We start from the raw sequence: 15,092 nt of genomic DNA on the forward strand, positions 1-15,092 counted from the left end.
GTCCAAATGACGAGTAAAATCGTCTGGCATTAGATCATGAGTAAAATGTATTAAGTGTCACACCCAGGAATCAATGGGTTAAAGGGAGTGGATGTGGAGGTTGTAAACCCATTGAATCCTAGGATTGAGACTCAGTAGCTTTAACTCTGTCTAACACCAGAGGATTTTACTTGTCATTGGGTGGGAAGTTCAGTTAACTCTACATCCAGGCAAAAATTAACCCATTGACTCCTTTTATTCAGTAAATTATGGTCTTTCTAACAACAGAACATTTGCCTGGTTAATGAGGAACTCCTTTAGCTAGGAGAGAAAGGGTTAATTACTACTGTTTTTGGGTACTAGATGTTCAGATGTCTGTGGGTTTGCAGGAATGGTGCAATGGTGAGAGCACTCGCCTTCCCCCATGTTGCTTGGTTTGGATCCTCAGACTCTGTGTCATATGTGGGTTGAGTTGGTTGGTTCTCTACTCAGTACCGAGAGGTTTTTCTCCGGGTACTCCAGTTTTCCCCTCTCATCAAAAACCGACATTTTGACTTGATTTGCGTTGATTGTTAATTTCAGTTGACAGTCTCCCCAATTAGCACTCCAGTGCCAGAACGATCGACTTATAAATAACTAAAAGGTTCCTTTCCATTTTTTCCTTTCCTTTGGCTCCTAATGGGTAACCCCCATTGACAGGTGAAACCATGTGGTGTTTGACATTAAGTGAAATCCCTTAGGTGGCTCAAAGTCATTTTAACCTGAATAATTTCATTTTAAACAAACACACACATATGTACAGCCTTTTATCATCCTTTTGTCACTTTGGCATGTTTGCAGCTGAGAAATTTTAATATCAAAATGGCTGTGCTAGATGAGACTTTTAAGACTGAAATTAAAGAAATTCAGCATCAACACAGTAAGCTAAAGGTACATACGATAATAATATTTGTTTATAAAGTTTCATTTGACAATAGTATTGTGTGCTGAAAAATGCAAGAGCTGATTTTTCAAGATGCAGTTACTGTATTAAAGCGTGTGTCATTCTTATACAGTAATATTACTGTAAGATGATCTGTTAAACAGAGGTGATGTGTCTGGAGAGTGCACTCATTATTCATTTACATGTACTTGAAACAAGGCCTTATATACTGGTATATACATGTATTTCTCTTACACAACTAGGAGTCTGACAATTACACAGCTTGACCTTTAATAACATCCAACAACTTTCAACACATCTTTGCCTACAAAAACGAGATTGTGAAAATAACAATATCATTATTATTGTTTTTCAAGATAATTTGAAAGGGTGTTAACAATACACATGTAATTTTTTTTTGCATCAGCCACAGACATTTTTGAACCCATAATAATAATTATTAATACATTGCAGTCACTTTTATAATACAGGCATCACAAATTACTGACAAATAATATTCAAGGTAGGGAGCTTAAGTGACAATGATATCCTAAGAATAAGAACAGGAAAAACCAAAGAAATAGGTTTTATGAGCAAAATAAATGCCATGCACATCCATTTGAAAATTTGGTAAATTTCTTTGCCACTGAATTTCTTCCCAACAATGACATGAGAATACCAAATTTTAGCTGTCATCAGTTTTTCTCGGGGTTTTCCAGTCTTCATCTCTTACCAAAGAGCAAAATTCAGCTTATTCCATGAAACTGTTGTTGGATCTATTTACTTTTAGATGCGTAGTATCATGCTTTTGGTCTCTCGCTGTATTTGTCAGGTCAAACATCATCATCGTCATTTATCCAATGAGATGCATTAGATTCCTGTCATTATTATTATTATTATTATTATTATTATTATTATTATTATTATTATTATTATTTAATCAGTAATGTCATTGTCATTATATTGTATTTAAATCACACATTGATATGGATGTGTGAGAAACCTGAGAATGCCCAATTCAGAGGTTTCTTTGACATGATTAATTTAAAAAAAAGAGGTATTTTGGTGAAAAAATACCCATTTTCTTTTGTTAGAATGCTTCATAGGTTTAGTTTAAAAAGATATTGGCTGTCACATTAGTAGAACTATAATATTATTGTAACTACATGTATTGATACATGTATATGTTGATACAGCTTCTTCGTTTTTCATATGTGGTACTCAAGCATTAAGTGTACATTGCAACCAACAGATGTATTTTTGATGTGAAAATTTCTTTGCACACTTACATATCAGGACTTTCCTTGGTGATCTGTAGGAGCATCAATTTATCATAAATTAATTAATGTAGGTACAACAAATAGTAATGATGATTAACTTCTTCCCTTCACCCCAACAAATTGCCAAATCATTGAATTTCTAAAATGAACTTTTTCTCTATGTCATTCACTGTGAGGTGTCTTTAACGATTTGACAGATAGTCAAAATATTGTGCATTTTTATTGCTTTTAATCTTATTGGAATTATCTGATTCTTGATAAAACCTTTAATTATGGCCTTTTAGTTTCTGATTATATCTCAGCACTTATTTCAAATTTAGAATGATTTTTTCCACAGTATTACCTAAAGTATGCTATATCTTTAGCTGTTCAGAATTTTTTTATATGCATTTATTTGTTGTGTTTTGTAACTGTAGTTTTCAACATAAAATATTGGACTGTAGACTAAAATATCCACCATTTTCTAGTTCATGTAAATATTTATTGAATCTAAAGTGATTTCTTGTAATATTGATTGTTGAATAAAAAGATTTGTCAGAGTTTTCTATTAAAATAGTCCTTGTTCAGGTAATAAAAAGTTAAAACTGAAATGTTAATTCTGTCTAGTATCATAGATATATGTTTAAGGTTTCATGCAAATTGACTTTTTTGTTAAGTAAACATATGAACACACAGACAGATGACACAGATCGTTTTCCTTGAATATGATTGGTCTTTCATATCTTGGTTAAAATTTTTTCAACCTTTTAAGCAAACAGACTGTGAATTCTCCAGTCTTAAATTTTTTTAATTCACCACAGAATCGGTAACATTGCATTAAGAGGCATTAAATTTGCACAATGTATGCGTGATTGAAAGAAATCCATTTCACCTTGAATTAATTTATCATACAGCTTATTAAAGTGATTTCAGTTCATTGTTACAACCTGACAGACAGATGTGTTGCCATTCACTGGGAAAAATCGAAAGAGTTTCAAATCTAAAGAGCTGATGTAGGAAGAATCTCTTAATAGACAATAGCATTCTGTCTATGACTTTTTTCCTGATTCAAGACCACAGAATCTTTTAATTGAATGAAATCATTTTTAATTTCTGCATCAAGCTTAGAGGAAATCAAATAGTCAGTCTTCGAGTGCAAAATGGTAGGTTGAATTTGCTTTCAGAGATTGATTTAATTTATATTATATTATAATCTTGTTTTGTTACATACATTTCCATTTCAAACTATCCTTTATTTATCTTAATACCTTGAAGATTTTTGTAGCATGTGGTGCTTTTTTTTTGCAAGATGCAATCACTTCAGGTAGTGAAAATTAATTTTTCACAGAAAAGCAATGAAGATTGTTTTATTTATTAAGCAATATGCAAACAGACTCTGTGTAAGGGGGATTTAGGGACATTTGCATAACCAACATCTATGGTCACTTGCAAGGTGACTTAATGGTTTTAGACACAGGAAGTAATATTCATGTGGATGAAACAACAAGATGAGAAAGAAAATTGTAAGTGGAACCTTCTCGTGTGGAAATTTTGCTTGTAATAAATGCATAATAGTGCTCAGTTAAATATTATTAGTATCCTTGCTTCAGACATTATAAAGTGGTACGGTATATTGGATCATTTTTACATTTTTCCAGATCAATACAACATTAATGTTATCTTTTTTGATACTTTGCAGCAGATTTTAATTGTTATTTTTAAAGTTGTTTGTTCTAAATGCTTTTAATAATTTATTATTTTGAAACATATCATGGATGATGTAGTCATGAAGTTTGTTATTGAGACTAAAAGGGCAGAGATTCACAATTCTTCAATGAAAGTGACGGGCTTAATTAATAATATTTTTTAGTTATTGTTCCAAACTTATTTTTCAATACAGGTTGCATTTAATCATATTTAGAGACATATGAAGACATGTTTTGGGAAACAAATGTCCTGCAACCCAGATAACCCTCAACTGAGAATCCTTTTAAGAGAAGAAAATAGAAAAGAAAAAAAAAAGAGGTTTATTAACAAACAGCTCTGGACAAAAAAAACCTGGATGTTCTGGTCACTTGTGGGTGATGTTCCCCAATGCATCATACAAGTGAGATCGGATTTGGTTCTATCCCCATTAGTTCTTTTATACCATTTTGTTTTGTTCGATTAACATTGATGATGGCAACATATCACATTAACATTATAATGGTTTATTAACCGCGCGGCCATGGGTCGAACGTGGTTCTTGCTCTGCACGTTGTTTTTTTTTTTTTTTTCAGTTTTGTCAGTGAGCAGACCCAAACTTACACTCGGCCTTATAGTCAGTGGGACTTTGAATCACGCAATTTATGACGTTTATTCGCCAAAAGCTGTTAAAACGTTAATGTTCTAAAAATTCTATGAATATTCCACTCTTTATTTAATACAAAATATATTGCCTTTTTGGGTAAACTTAGAAGCGAGTATTGAATACATAAAAAGCCATTATGTCATTCATGGAATGTGTCAACATTGCAACTTTATGTGACTTGTGTTACTACTTTGCTACCCCTTTACTCACGTAAAAAACCAATTTAATTTAATCATGATTTTTAAGAAAGAAAGTTGTACGTTGTTAATAGACTTATTGTTGTATCGTTCATATCCATACAATTATTATCCGAAGAAAGTTCCAGATTAATTAAGACCATAATGTCATCAGAGATGTCACAATGGCTGCGACTGATGGTGCAATCGGAGTTTTCACAACGGCTATAAGTGATGGTGCAATAAGATCGTGTGCAGTCGTTGTCAGTTGTTGTGCTACAGATTGATCAGGTGATTTTGTGTCTATAGTCATCAGTGAATCAACAAGGACTGTTTTGGAATGTGCACTACGTTGCGACTATAGTGGTAAGAAAACAGATAAATTTTCAAAGCGCGGTTGTAAGATCTAAAATATCTAATTGTTGTGTAAGAAAAATAGGTCGCTCAGAGCTCCTCACTATATGAAAATGTTTGAGCAAGATCATGTGAATGCCAGTGGAATCACTGTAACTGCAATAATTCATTAATTTTGAACTAGCAAGACTGGTGTGTGCAACTTTACGTTTTGTCTTTTCCTGATTCTTTTAAAGGCAAAAGCCGAGGAGAAAAAGCTCTTGTCGCGAAGAATGGAAAGTCAGGAGGAGTCTGACCAGGATGATGAACCAAAGGAAAACCAGCAATTAAATAAACAAAGCAAAATGAAAGATAATGTGCAAAGGTTAGTGGGAGAACCTCTGACCTCAGTCACAACTGTCAAAATTGGTTTGTACATACAGTAGCTTAATGCAGCCATACGCAGAGGGACATGGAGAACCTTTATACTCTTTCCTTAAGCTGTCATTTAACAACAACAACTCTTACTGCTGCTGCTGCTACTGCTACTTCTGCTGCCGCTGCTGCTGCTGCTGCTACTAGTCTACTACTACTACTACTACTACTACTACTACTACTACTACTACTACTACTACTACTACTACACTGCTACACTGCTACTACAGTGTACTACACTGCTACTACTCCTACTACCACTACCACTACCGCTACTGCTACTGCTACTGCTGCTGCTGCTACTACTACTACTACTACTACTACTACTACTACTACACTGCTACTACTACACTGCTACTACTCCTACTACCACTACCGCTACCGCTACTGCTACTGCTACTGCTGCTGCTGCTGCTACTACTACTACTACTACTACTACTACTACTACTACTACTACTACCGGTACTACTGCAACCACTACTGCCACTACCGCTACTACTACCACTACTACTACAACGACGACTACTACGACTACTACTTACTATTACTGCTGCTGCCACTGCCACTAGGACTGCTACTAAGAAATTATTACAACAATGATAAAGATGATAATTAGCAATTATTGAATGAGGTTGAGTAGGATATGAAGGATATGAAGAATTCTGCAGGTCGACGAGGGTGTTATCCACCAAGGCGAAGGCCGAGGTGGATAACATCCTCTGATATCTGCAGAATTCTTCATTATTCTACGAAAGCCAAATTCAATAATGGCTTCATTATTCATTCAAAATATTTTCTTCGCTCAAACTTCTAAACCTACTCGCAGCCATTTTTCTGCTCAACAAAAATAACACAATCTCGTCCCCAGCTTTTTTCGGTCAACGGTTCAATAATTTGCAGCGGGCTGCACTTTTGACGTCATTTTGACGTCATCAGTTCAATAATCTGCAGCGGGCTGCACTTTAAACGTCATTGATTCAATATGACGAAGTTTCTTTCCAAATTTGGTGAACAGCAGCTGGTTATGGTGAATTATGCGTGTGGTTTTAACCAATCAGAAACGGGGAAATATTTTGAATGAATAATAATAATTATTATTATTATAATGATGATGATGATGACAAAATAATATTTTTGGAAATAAATTCTCTTTCTAGAAAAATGATATAAAAAAACAACATGTGTTTACAAAAAAGTGGTCATTTGACACAAATAAATTATAATAAATGGCCAGCCTATTCTGCAAATCAAAGGTGGTTGAGCTAAAGCTGTTGGCTAAGACACGTAACAATGTCTGCCTCTGGGATGTGCATTCTTATCATACAAAAGCTTAACTCGATGATAAAGTTAATTTCTTTGTTTTCTCAGTCTCTTTTTCAAATTTATCTTTATTCCCAGCCATTTCAAACTCTAAAATACATCGCTGGTCATTGATATTTATGTTGTCATGCAGCGAATCACAAAGCCAATCAACACAAAGAAAGATTTTGAAGGAATAATGAGTAATATTTTGTTTGTGCATTTAGAAAATCAGGATTGTTTGCATCATTGACAGCTTCCTTGAGTGCAGCAAGATCTGGTATTCAGGGATTTTTGGAAAGGTAAGTGAGAGTGAAAAATGACCTCTACATGAGTGGAAATAATGGTTCAATATAATAGATTTAGCCAAGCCGAAAAGTGGAGCTTCCTTTTTCTAACCCCATAAAGCAATATAGTGTACCGTATATGGATCCGAAATAATAATTATTATGCTTCTGCATGAAGTACAAAATTAATCGTCATTAGTGTATACAGTTTACAGTGATCAAACACCTTTGAGCTGATAGCAGTAAACAAACAAGCCTTGCAAACAATAACCAACAATTTTAATCAACAACTAAAACTGAAATTACATGGATTGCACAGTAATCTCTTTCAAAACATTTAATTTCTGTTTGACTTATAATTTTTACACCCTCTCTCTTCAGTTTAGAACAATAGCAATAATCTTCCTATATAATTAGAAAGTGAGGCTACAGAGTAGTAAATTAGCTTAATACTTGACTGCAATTTCACAGTCAAACAAAGCAGCTTACGACTGGACATCCATTTCACAATAAAAACTATAAATGTGATTGTTGAAATATGCCAGAATCTCTGTCAACACGGAATTGCAAACGTTTTCAGGCCTTCGTCCTTTTTTAGCGAGTTTTACAAAACATGCAAGGGAGCGAGGCAAGAAGAACATTACCTTAAAGCTAACTGTTGTAAATATGTGTTTTGTCTCTCCATGTATCACCAACACTTTACTCCTGGAAAATAAAATATTTCTTAAAATGTGTTGTAGTCCGTTTCTGAATATTCTAAAGGTAAATATCTGTCAACCTATTGGCAGATGTAGCTCCATCACATTTTCAGTCAGCATGACGAGGTAGAAAATATTAGCAGCTACCTGAAATTCTTTTATCATTGATAAAGTGGGGAGGGGTATCCATTTCATCATTGTCATTATCATGTTTCAGGTCAACTTCACCAAAGGAATGTAGACGTTCCACTCAGCAAGTTTCCACAGATCACAATGATGATAGTGAAGATGAGACAGGAGCCCTGACACAATTAAACATGCAAGTCCCCACAGAAGATGGTATTGACAATCATGATGAATTCACAAGGTAGCAAGTTAAATATAGTAATAATTGTTATTAATATAGTATTCGTCAGTAATGTACATGTACAATACCTGTGTCTTTGTGACTTTCATGTGTAACTTTAGGGCCCCTGACTGGTTAATCCTGAAAATCTAGCAGCACAAGAATGCGTTGATCACTCTGTCTGAAAAAAAACGGAGTGAAGGAGGGGGTGACATTTTTCTTTTCTTGTCACAAAGCTAGACATAGGCCTTATAAGCACAAGGGATCACATTGAAGTAACATTGCACCATAAATGTAACTGTAAACTGTAAGAACAGACCCCTGGTGCCCCTTGTCATTAATTTGATTCATAACCACTTCTTCTTCTTCTTCTTCTTCTTCTTCTTCTTCTTCTTCTTCTTCTTCTTCTTCTTCTTCTTCTTCCTCCTCCTCCTCCTCCTCCTCCTCTCCTCCTCCTCCTCCTCCTCCTCCTCCTCCTCCTCTTCTTCTTCCTCCTCTTGTTCTTCTTCAGCTTCATCTTCTGCATTTGCATCAGTGTCTGGTTATCACAGGGGTGCTGCATTCACAGATTGTTGAAATGTTGGAAACGGTGAAGGTGGCTCACAACATGAAGGGTTTGTTGTATGATAATTTGAGCGATTGGAAAACTCTGTTGATGTCAACTGAGGAAGTGTTGGGTGAAGTGGGGATCAAACCTGGACTATTCCTGGGGAACTCCTTGTCTCCGCTGTTGTTTGGTCTCGATGATCAGTCTCACTATGTTGCTGAAAAGCGAAAACATTGGATACTGAGGTTTGGGAAGGATCAAAGGTTAATCAGCCATTTGTTGCTTGTGGACAATTTGAAGCTGTATGGAAGCTTGTAAGAGGGGCTGGAGAGTTTGACCAATCTGAATGTTGTGCAGGTCTTTTTCAGGGGGCATGGTGATGGAGTTTGGACTGGACAAGTGTGCTGTGTTGGTATTGAAGCAGGAGTAGAAGGTTTGTTGTTAAGGAATTGTGTTGCCAGATGGTCAGATGATGGGTGAGATTGACAAGAATGCGTTAAAGTACTGGGATGTGTTGGATGGTGCAGATTATGCCGAAGGAGATAAGGGGCAAAGTCAAGCTGGAGTATCTGAGGTTGGGGCTTTCCACAAGAAGGGGATGTGGTGAGTTTGTACGTGAAGTGGAAGGATGATGGGAGGGGATTGATCAGTGTGCATGTGTGTGAAGGAGGAGGAACTTGGTCTGTTTGGATATGTCGAGGTGAGTGACGAGTGGATGTTGAAGAGATCTTGGAGGTGGGAAAAGTTAAAGAGTGAGCACAAGAAGCATGTGCAGAAGGCAGGCAAGGAGACGTTTTAGGAAAAGAGGTTAATATGTGGGAAGTTTATGAGGGTGTTGGTGAAGTGGCGAGTGAGAGGTCATGGCAGTGGCTTACAGCTGGGTATTTGGATGGCCGTTTTTTTTGGCCGCTCAAAATTGAGGAGGATGTAGATCCAAAGGATAGAGTGTGTGGCAGTGGTGGAATTGGTTGGGCATGTGGCGAGTGGTTGTACTTGCATGAGGGAGTACATGTACAGCAAAGGCATGATCACATGAAGTCAAGGGAATACTGGAAGCCTTACTGGAAATCTGTATGGTGTGAAGTGTGTGTGCTGATGTGGTATAAGGACGTTTGGATGAGGGAGAATGTCAGAGGATGGGAATGGATGTGGAGATAGGAAGTCAGACAACACATAAGATGGACGTAATTGTCCAGACTGTTTTTTGCTGGTTGAGTGATTCAGGAGTGGACATTTGTCAGTTTCTCAGTGCCTTGGTGTGTGTGGCTGAAGAGGATTAGATTGATGATGCATCATCTGTCAACCAAGATTGTACCATTGGTGGTTGGTGTTTGACTGTGGTGTCTGGTTGGGTGGAGGGTTTTTTTTCAACGGATCTTGGGATTCTGGATGTGTTGAGAGGAATAGCAGGCTTCTGCCATCAATGGGACTGCCCTAATCTTTCAGAAGATGCTTAGTCTCTCAAACCCCAGGTGTGGGACTGAGGCTAAGCAGTGTTTACACCTGCAAAATTTGAATACAATCTCCTTGCAGGTTGTTCTGTTGACAAAAAGTCAAGAATAATTCTTGATTTGTTTTGCAGGCAAATGGAAGCCAGGGGAGGTTTAATGTATGAAAGTTGCTGACAAAACAGTTCATCAGCTATCACATGATGCCTTGCCTCCACCACTCTCTCTTCAAAATCTACGACAGGGACAAGTCAATTAAAGGAGTAAAAGAAAATAAGTGAAAATTAATGATTTATAGCTATTAATAGTTAAAAGATAACAAAGACAAGGGACTTTTGGCTTTTTGGTTACTTTTCCTTTTGTTTATCTTAAGTTTGTCTTCTTGCTGTGCAAGTGTCAAACATTATTGTACTTTGAAGTTTCGTTTAATATTATTATAAATTTTACTTGGAGAATTTGGGACCTCCATCCATATAAAATTAATAGTTATTATTGCTGAAAAATGATACAGAAAAAACTAATAAATAGATAGATGACAAAAAATTAATTGAAATTTACATTTTATGCAGGTGTAATTGGTGCAAGGGATAGAAATCAAGTTTTCTGCATGACAGGAATTTGGGCCAAATATCGCTCTTGGTTGCCATTTGAGTTTACTTAAATAATTAAAGCATACAATGTATGCATACGAATTACAGTATTATTGGGCAATTTTTAAGTTCACAAAGAACATAAATAATTTTTTGTGATGATTAATAAGGAGGAGAGTCTGTAATGTATACCTCGGGCCCAACCTCGCTTGAGACTGTATCCTTGCCTCATAATCCCAGACGGGTCTTAGAACAAATGAAAGTCAGAAATTTTGAGGCAAATGAAAGGGATCCCCACTCCGCTTTGTCATCTCATTAATCTGCTGTGTTGCCAGTATGGTAGCCTTGATGGTGTAGTGGCTTAGCATGCCCGACTAGTAATCAGGGAGACATGGTTGGTGTTCCAAAAAAAAAAAAACATTTTCAGATGATTGTGTTGGAAGGTAAAAGTGCTTCTCTCTTTGGTTATGCGAACCTGTAACTTTTCAAAATTAAAACAATTTCATGAAATACAGTACGTATTATTGTTGAACAAAAAACACCAGTGTCTCTTGTCCTTTAGTCTTGAATACTATAAGAGCAATGGCACAATGTCAAGGATGATGTAAATTTTTGTCAAATCATTTTGATATTAAGTTCTCTGCACAATAGAAGTGTTGAACTTACATTCATGGGAAGAATGGTATTACTGATCATTGTGAATGGAAGATTAAAAAAATTAATATATTATGGTAATACTGTAGGGATTCCTTGTAAAGAAATGCATGGCAACTTTAATAGGATCTTTTGAAGATTCAGATCCAGGATATTATTTGAATTTTTATTGATACATACTCAAGTCAATTTCACCTTTCATTAATTTTTGTGTACCAGTAATTAAAAATATTATTTCACCAATTGTATAGGTTTTAATAAAGATAACATCCAATCAAATATTTCTTGCTCCAAACTGAATGTATGCTGCAAAAAGCCAGTGTCATCTCTCCCATACAATACAAATCCGCCTTTCTCAATACCCATATATACCTCAAAGTAACAGAGTTGGTTGCCATACATCTTAGGGCAAGAAACTTGGATAGTAGTGTACTGCAACAAAGTGAGCACCCTTGAAATATGTGGTTAATTTCAAACCATTAAGCACATTTCTAAATGAAACCATGTTTGTTACCTTCCTAAAAATGGACTGTGGCCAGGGGGAATGATTATTCTAAATAATTTGGTTTTACCACTGTTAGGGATCATTCATAATTAAATTATTTATTTATGCCAGGGGGTGGACTGGTAAGATCCATCAGAAAGCAAAACAAACGTTTTGACCCCTTACTGGGAGGATGAAAAAAGTCATGACCCCTCTAAACCACTTTAATAGCCCCCCCACCCCAACCCGAAACAAAACAAACACAGAGAGTTAAAGCAATTGAGGGAAGACATGATACCAGTTGTGCAGTTACCTTGCCAAAGTTGTTTCTGGAGTAATATTTATTCAAGGGCACTGAATGCATTTGAAAATAGAACAAAAATAAAAATCACATAGTCCCCTCTTTGTATGCAGATTACCTGATGACCACCCCCCTCCTCCCTCATTCTCTTGCAAAGCCCCTCCCCTGGCATAAATAATGAATGGCTCCTAAGAAAGATACCGTGAGCTGAAATTTTTGGGCTTTGGTCAGTCCATGCGACTGAAAACAGAAGTCCACCCACTCATTCTCACTTGATGTAAGGTTACCATGTGGTGACTGTGTAAATTCACACCCCATAGTTTGTGCATTTCAATCCTCTTGAACTCAGGTTGTTGATATCGATCCACATCATTCTCAGGAAAAAAGACCACATTCGCTTATTGAAAGTAGCAACATCTTCAATTAAGTTACATGGAACTCAGTGCCCAAATATCAGAATTATTGAACCTCAGAATTTCAACGGCAAATAAGCATTTCCTAGGTTTAGAGGTGGGAGGATGTACTCACACACCACTGGTAAAGTCATGCCAAACCAATTGACTGCACTGTGACTTGTTGTAGTGAAATTCAGCAAAACTGTGACTTCCACGAGAGGCACCTGAATGGAAAATTGACTTAAAGAAGTGTACAGTGGTATGATCCAGTTTGATGGTTGCTTGAAATGACCTCTCCACTTATAGAAAAGTCTACAACTTTTTAATCAAAATGACCATAGACCAGAGTTCATGACCTCGGTATTGGTTAAAGTTCTCACCACCACTGTCACCAACTATGGAGGGGCAACTACAGTCTAAACTACAGAATACCCAGTCACTTATGAGCATCGTGAATGGAGTGTCTTGTTATCATGTACCGGTATGCCCAGTTCTTCAAAGAACAGCTGCTACAACTTAGAACACAGTGAAAAAAAAAAAAAAAAAAAAAAAAACAAAAGTGGCAAGGTATTTTGCAGTTACTCTGTGCATATCTAACCCGTGAAAACGCAACACAGCGATGGCTCAGTTGGTTGAGCCTTGAGTTTGAACAACCAGCTGGATGAATACTCAGGATCTTAAAACAACTGATAAAAAAGTGCCTGCCTTTGTAATTTTGTCTGCAAATGGTTAGCCTTTCAAGTCCTCTCTGATATGGACTACAAACCTTGGGCCCATCTCAAAAATACCTTCTATGTTCATGAGTTCCCTAAGGGACATTATAAATTAAAGAGGCCACACACTATTCCGAGAAGAAAGAGTAGGGGGGGCGGATTTCGAGAAGATTAGGGGATTGAATTCCCGGTGCCTGTGGCTGTGCCTTTGGTGAGAGTAAGGGTGGATTGGTATAGTATACGTAATAGTTGCCAAAGGGCAGGTAACATGTAAGGTCTGACTGGATCAACTCAGCCCGTGAGGTCCACACTAGTTTTGTTTGCATCCGGTTTGGGCGCAGCAAATGAAAGACGGTGAGTTGAATTCGTTTTACCATTTTAAATAATCATTTCAATCCTTTCAATCCGTTTTCCTTTCGTTGCATGTTTGCTAAGTGAAAAACGTTCTCATGCTCCTGTTGTTTTCGTCTGTTTTACAACAACAAATAGAAAGAAGGATCAAATGATTAAAAATTTAATGGTAGAACGAATTCAAACTTACAGTCGTCCATTTTGCATGAACCAACCCGATGCAGATTCCTGTGCATGCGCATGGATTTACCGCTCGGACAAAAAAACTGTGGAAAATCAGGACTGGGCTACTGGGCCACTGGGCCCGTGGCGGGCCGCAGGTCTGCTTTTAGCCCCCCCCCCCCCCCAAACCCTAATTTTGTAAGCCAAAACTATTCAAAGTTTGCATCGATTTCACCAAGCTAAAGGTTGAGCTTAAAGATTAGAGTTAGGGTTTTTTTTTTTTTGGGACCTCATCATTTTTTTACGGTCAATCTGACGTAAGCAATCCAAGTTTTTTTGATTGTTTTTTTTTCTGGTTTGATTTTTTTTGCACCCTCCACTGTTGCCAAACTTCAACCTGCTCAAACAAGTAAATAAAAAAAACCAAACCAAACCATTTACTTTGAACTTGTTCAATTCTTCATGGCATGACACTCCACTAAAAGGCAGGCAACTAGCCTGACTTCGGCCTGAATTTTTTGTTTTTGTGTTTGTGGTGGTCAACTGAGAAGCCCTGACAACCTCTTCAAACCATAGCACACAGCATGAAAATGATGTGCTTAGTTTTTCTGAAAACTGTTTTACCAGGGCTTTTGTATATGAATTGCCATGACTAAAAGTATTGTTTATCTATTAGAGAGTTGGTGCTTAAACCATGCCGCCATGCCATGCAAGGTTTTTCAAGTTATTTCGCACAAACCCTTGATCGGCTAACCTGCCACTTTACCCAAGAACTAGCTCTGGTTTCAAATTTTCAATTTCACCACTTTACGTTAAAACTTCAGCCTCTAATCTTCAATTTTTCTTGTTTCAATTTCTCCTCGTCTGGATAACTTCTCTAACTGTGCAGCTTCTGGATTCACTAATTCCCCAGAGTCAATCACAGGCTTGCAGTTCTTTGGATCTGTCGTAGTTTTTATCCGCCAGGTTCCTTACAACGTTTCTTTTTTTAACTCGTCCGGGTCGCTCGAATATGTGGTTCCCGCCAGCAGTGGTGGCACTGCGTTTAGACACTTGAACACACTTGCATTTTCTCCGTTAGGTCCTGCCACTTCGCTTTCTATGATTGCCACGGAATCTTTCGTTTCTGTCTTTTTTTGCTTTTTCTATGACTTTTCGTCATTGGAGGTTCTTCCAAGTGTAATCCAGGCGGTAATTTTTCGGAATGCTATTAACCCATTGCTTCCCTTTACTTTCGTGAATTTTTTTCTGCCACTTTCATCTTGGGGCACATAGCATCTTTACCCTACGAGATTTTCCGCGCCTGTACCATCTGGGACGTCCTTGAAGCAGGTATCCAAGTGGTCCCCCTGCAGCACCAGAA

General features: G+C 37.1%; 1 protein-coding gene and 1 long non-coding RNA gene across 3 annotated transcripts in view; one reads left to right on the top strand and one right to left on the bottom strand.

Annotated features, from left to right (window-relative positions):
* Window positions 1-11,602, top strand: part of LOC138038854 (uncharacterized) — a 16,699-nt gene extending 5,097 nt beyond the window's left edge. The window contains exons 3-7 of one of the 2 annotated variants that reach the window (XM_068884925.1): window positions 820-909; window positions 5,277-5,404; window positions 6,981-7,055; window positions 7,956-8,105; window positions 10,214-11,602. In XM_068884925.1, coding sequence (XP_068741026.1) covers window positions 820-909; window positions 5,277-5,404; window positions 6,981-7,055; window positions 7,956-8,105; window positions 10,214-10,256 — 486 coding nt within the window. In that variant the 3' untranslated portion in view covers window positions 10,257-11,602. The remainder of the gene's footprint in view (window positions 1-819; window positions 910-5,276; window positions 5,405-6,980; window positions 7,056-7,955; window positions 8,106-10,213) is intronic. The other variant, XM_068884926.1, reaches the window with a different exon arrangement.
* Window positions 920-9,204, bottom strand: LOC138038857 (uncharacterized). The gene is made up of 3 exons (XR_011130315.1): window positions 8,174-9,204; window positions 7,685-7,745; window positions 920-1,226 (listed from the first exon to the last, which is right to left on the bottom strand). It is a non-coding gene; the product is annotated as an uncharacterized lncRNA (long non-coding RNA).
* Window positions 11,603-15,092: the final 3,490 nt, after the last annotated feature.

Source organism: Montipora capricornis, chromosome 2 (assembly GCF_036669925.1).
Source record: "Montipora capricornis isolate CH-2021 chromosome 2, ASM3666992v2, whole genome shotgun sequence".
NCBI lineage: Eukaryota > Metazoa > Cnidaria > Anthozoa > Scleractinia > Acroporidae > Montipora > Montipora capricornis.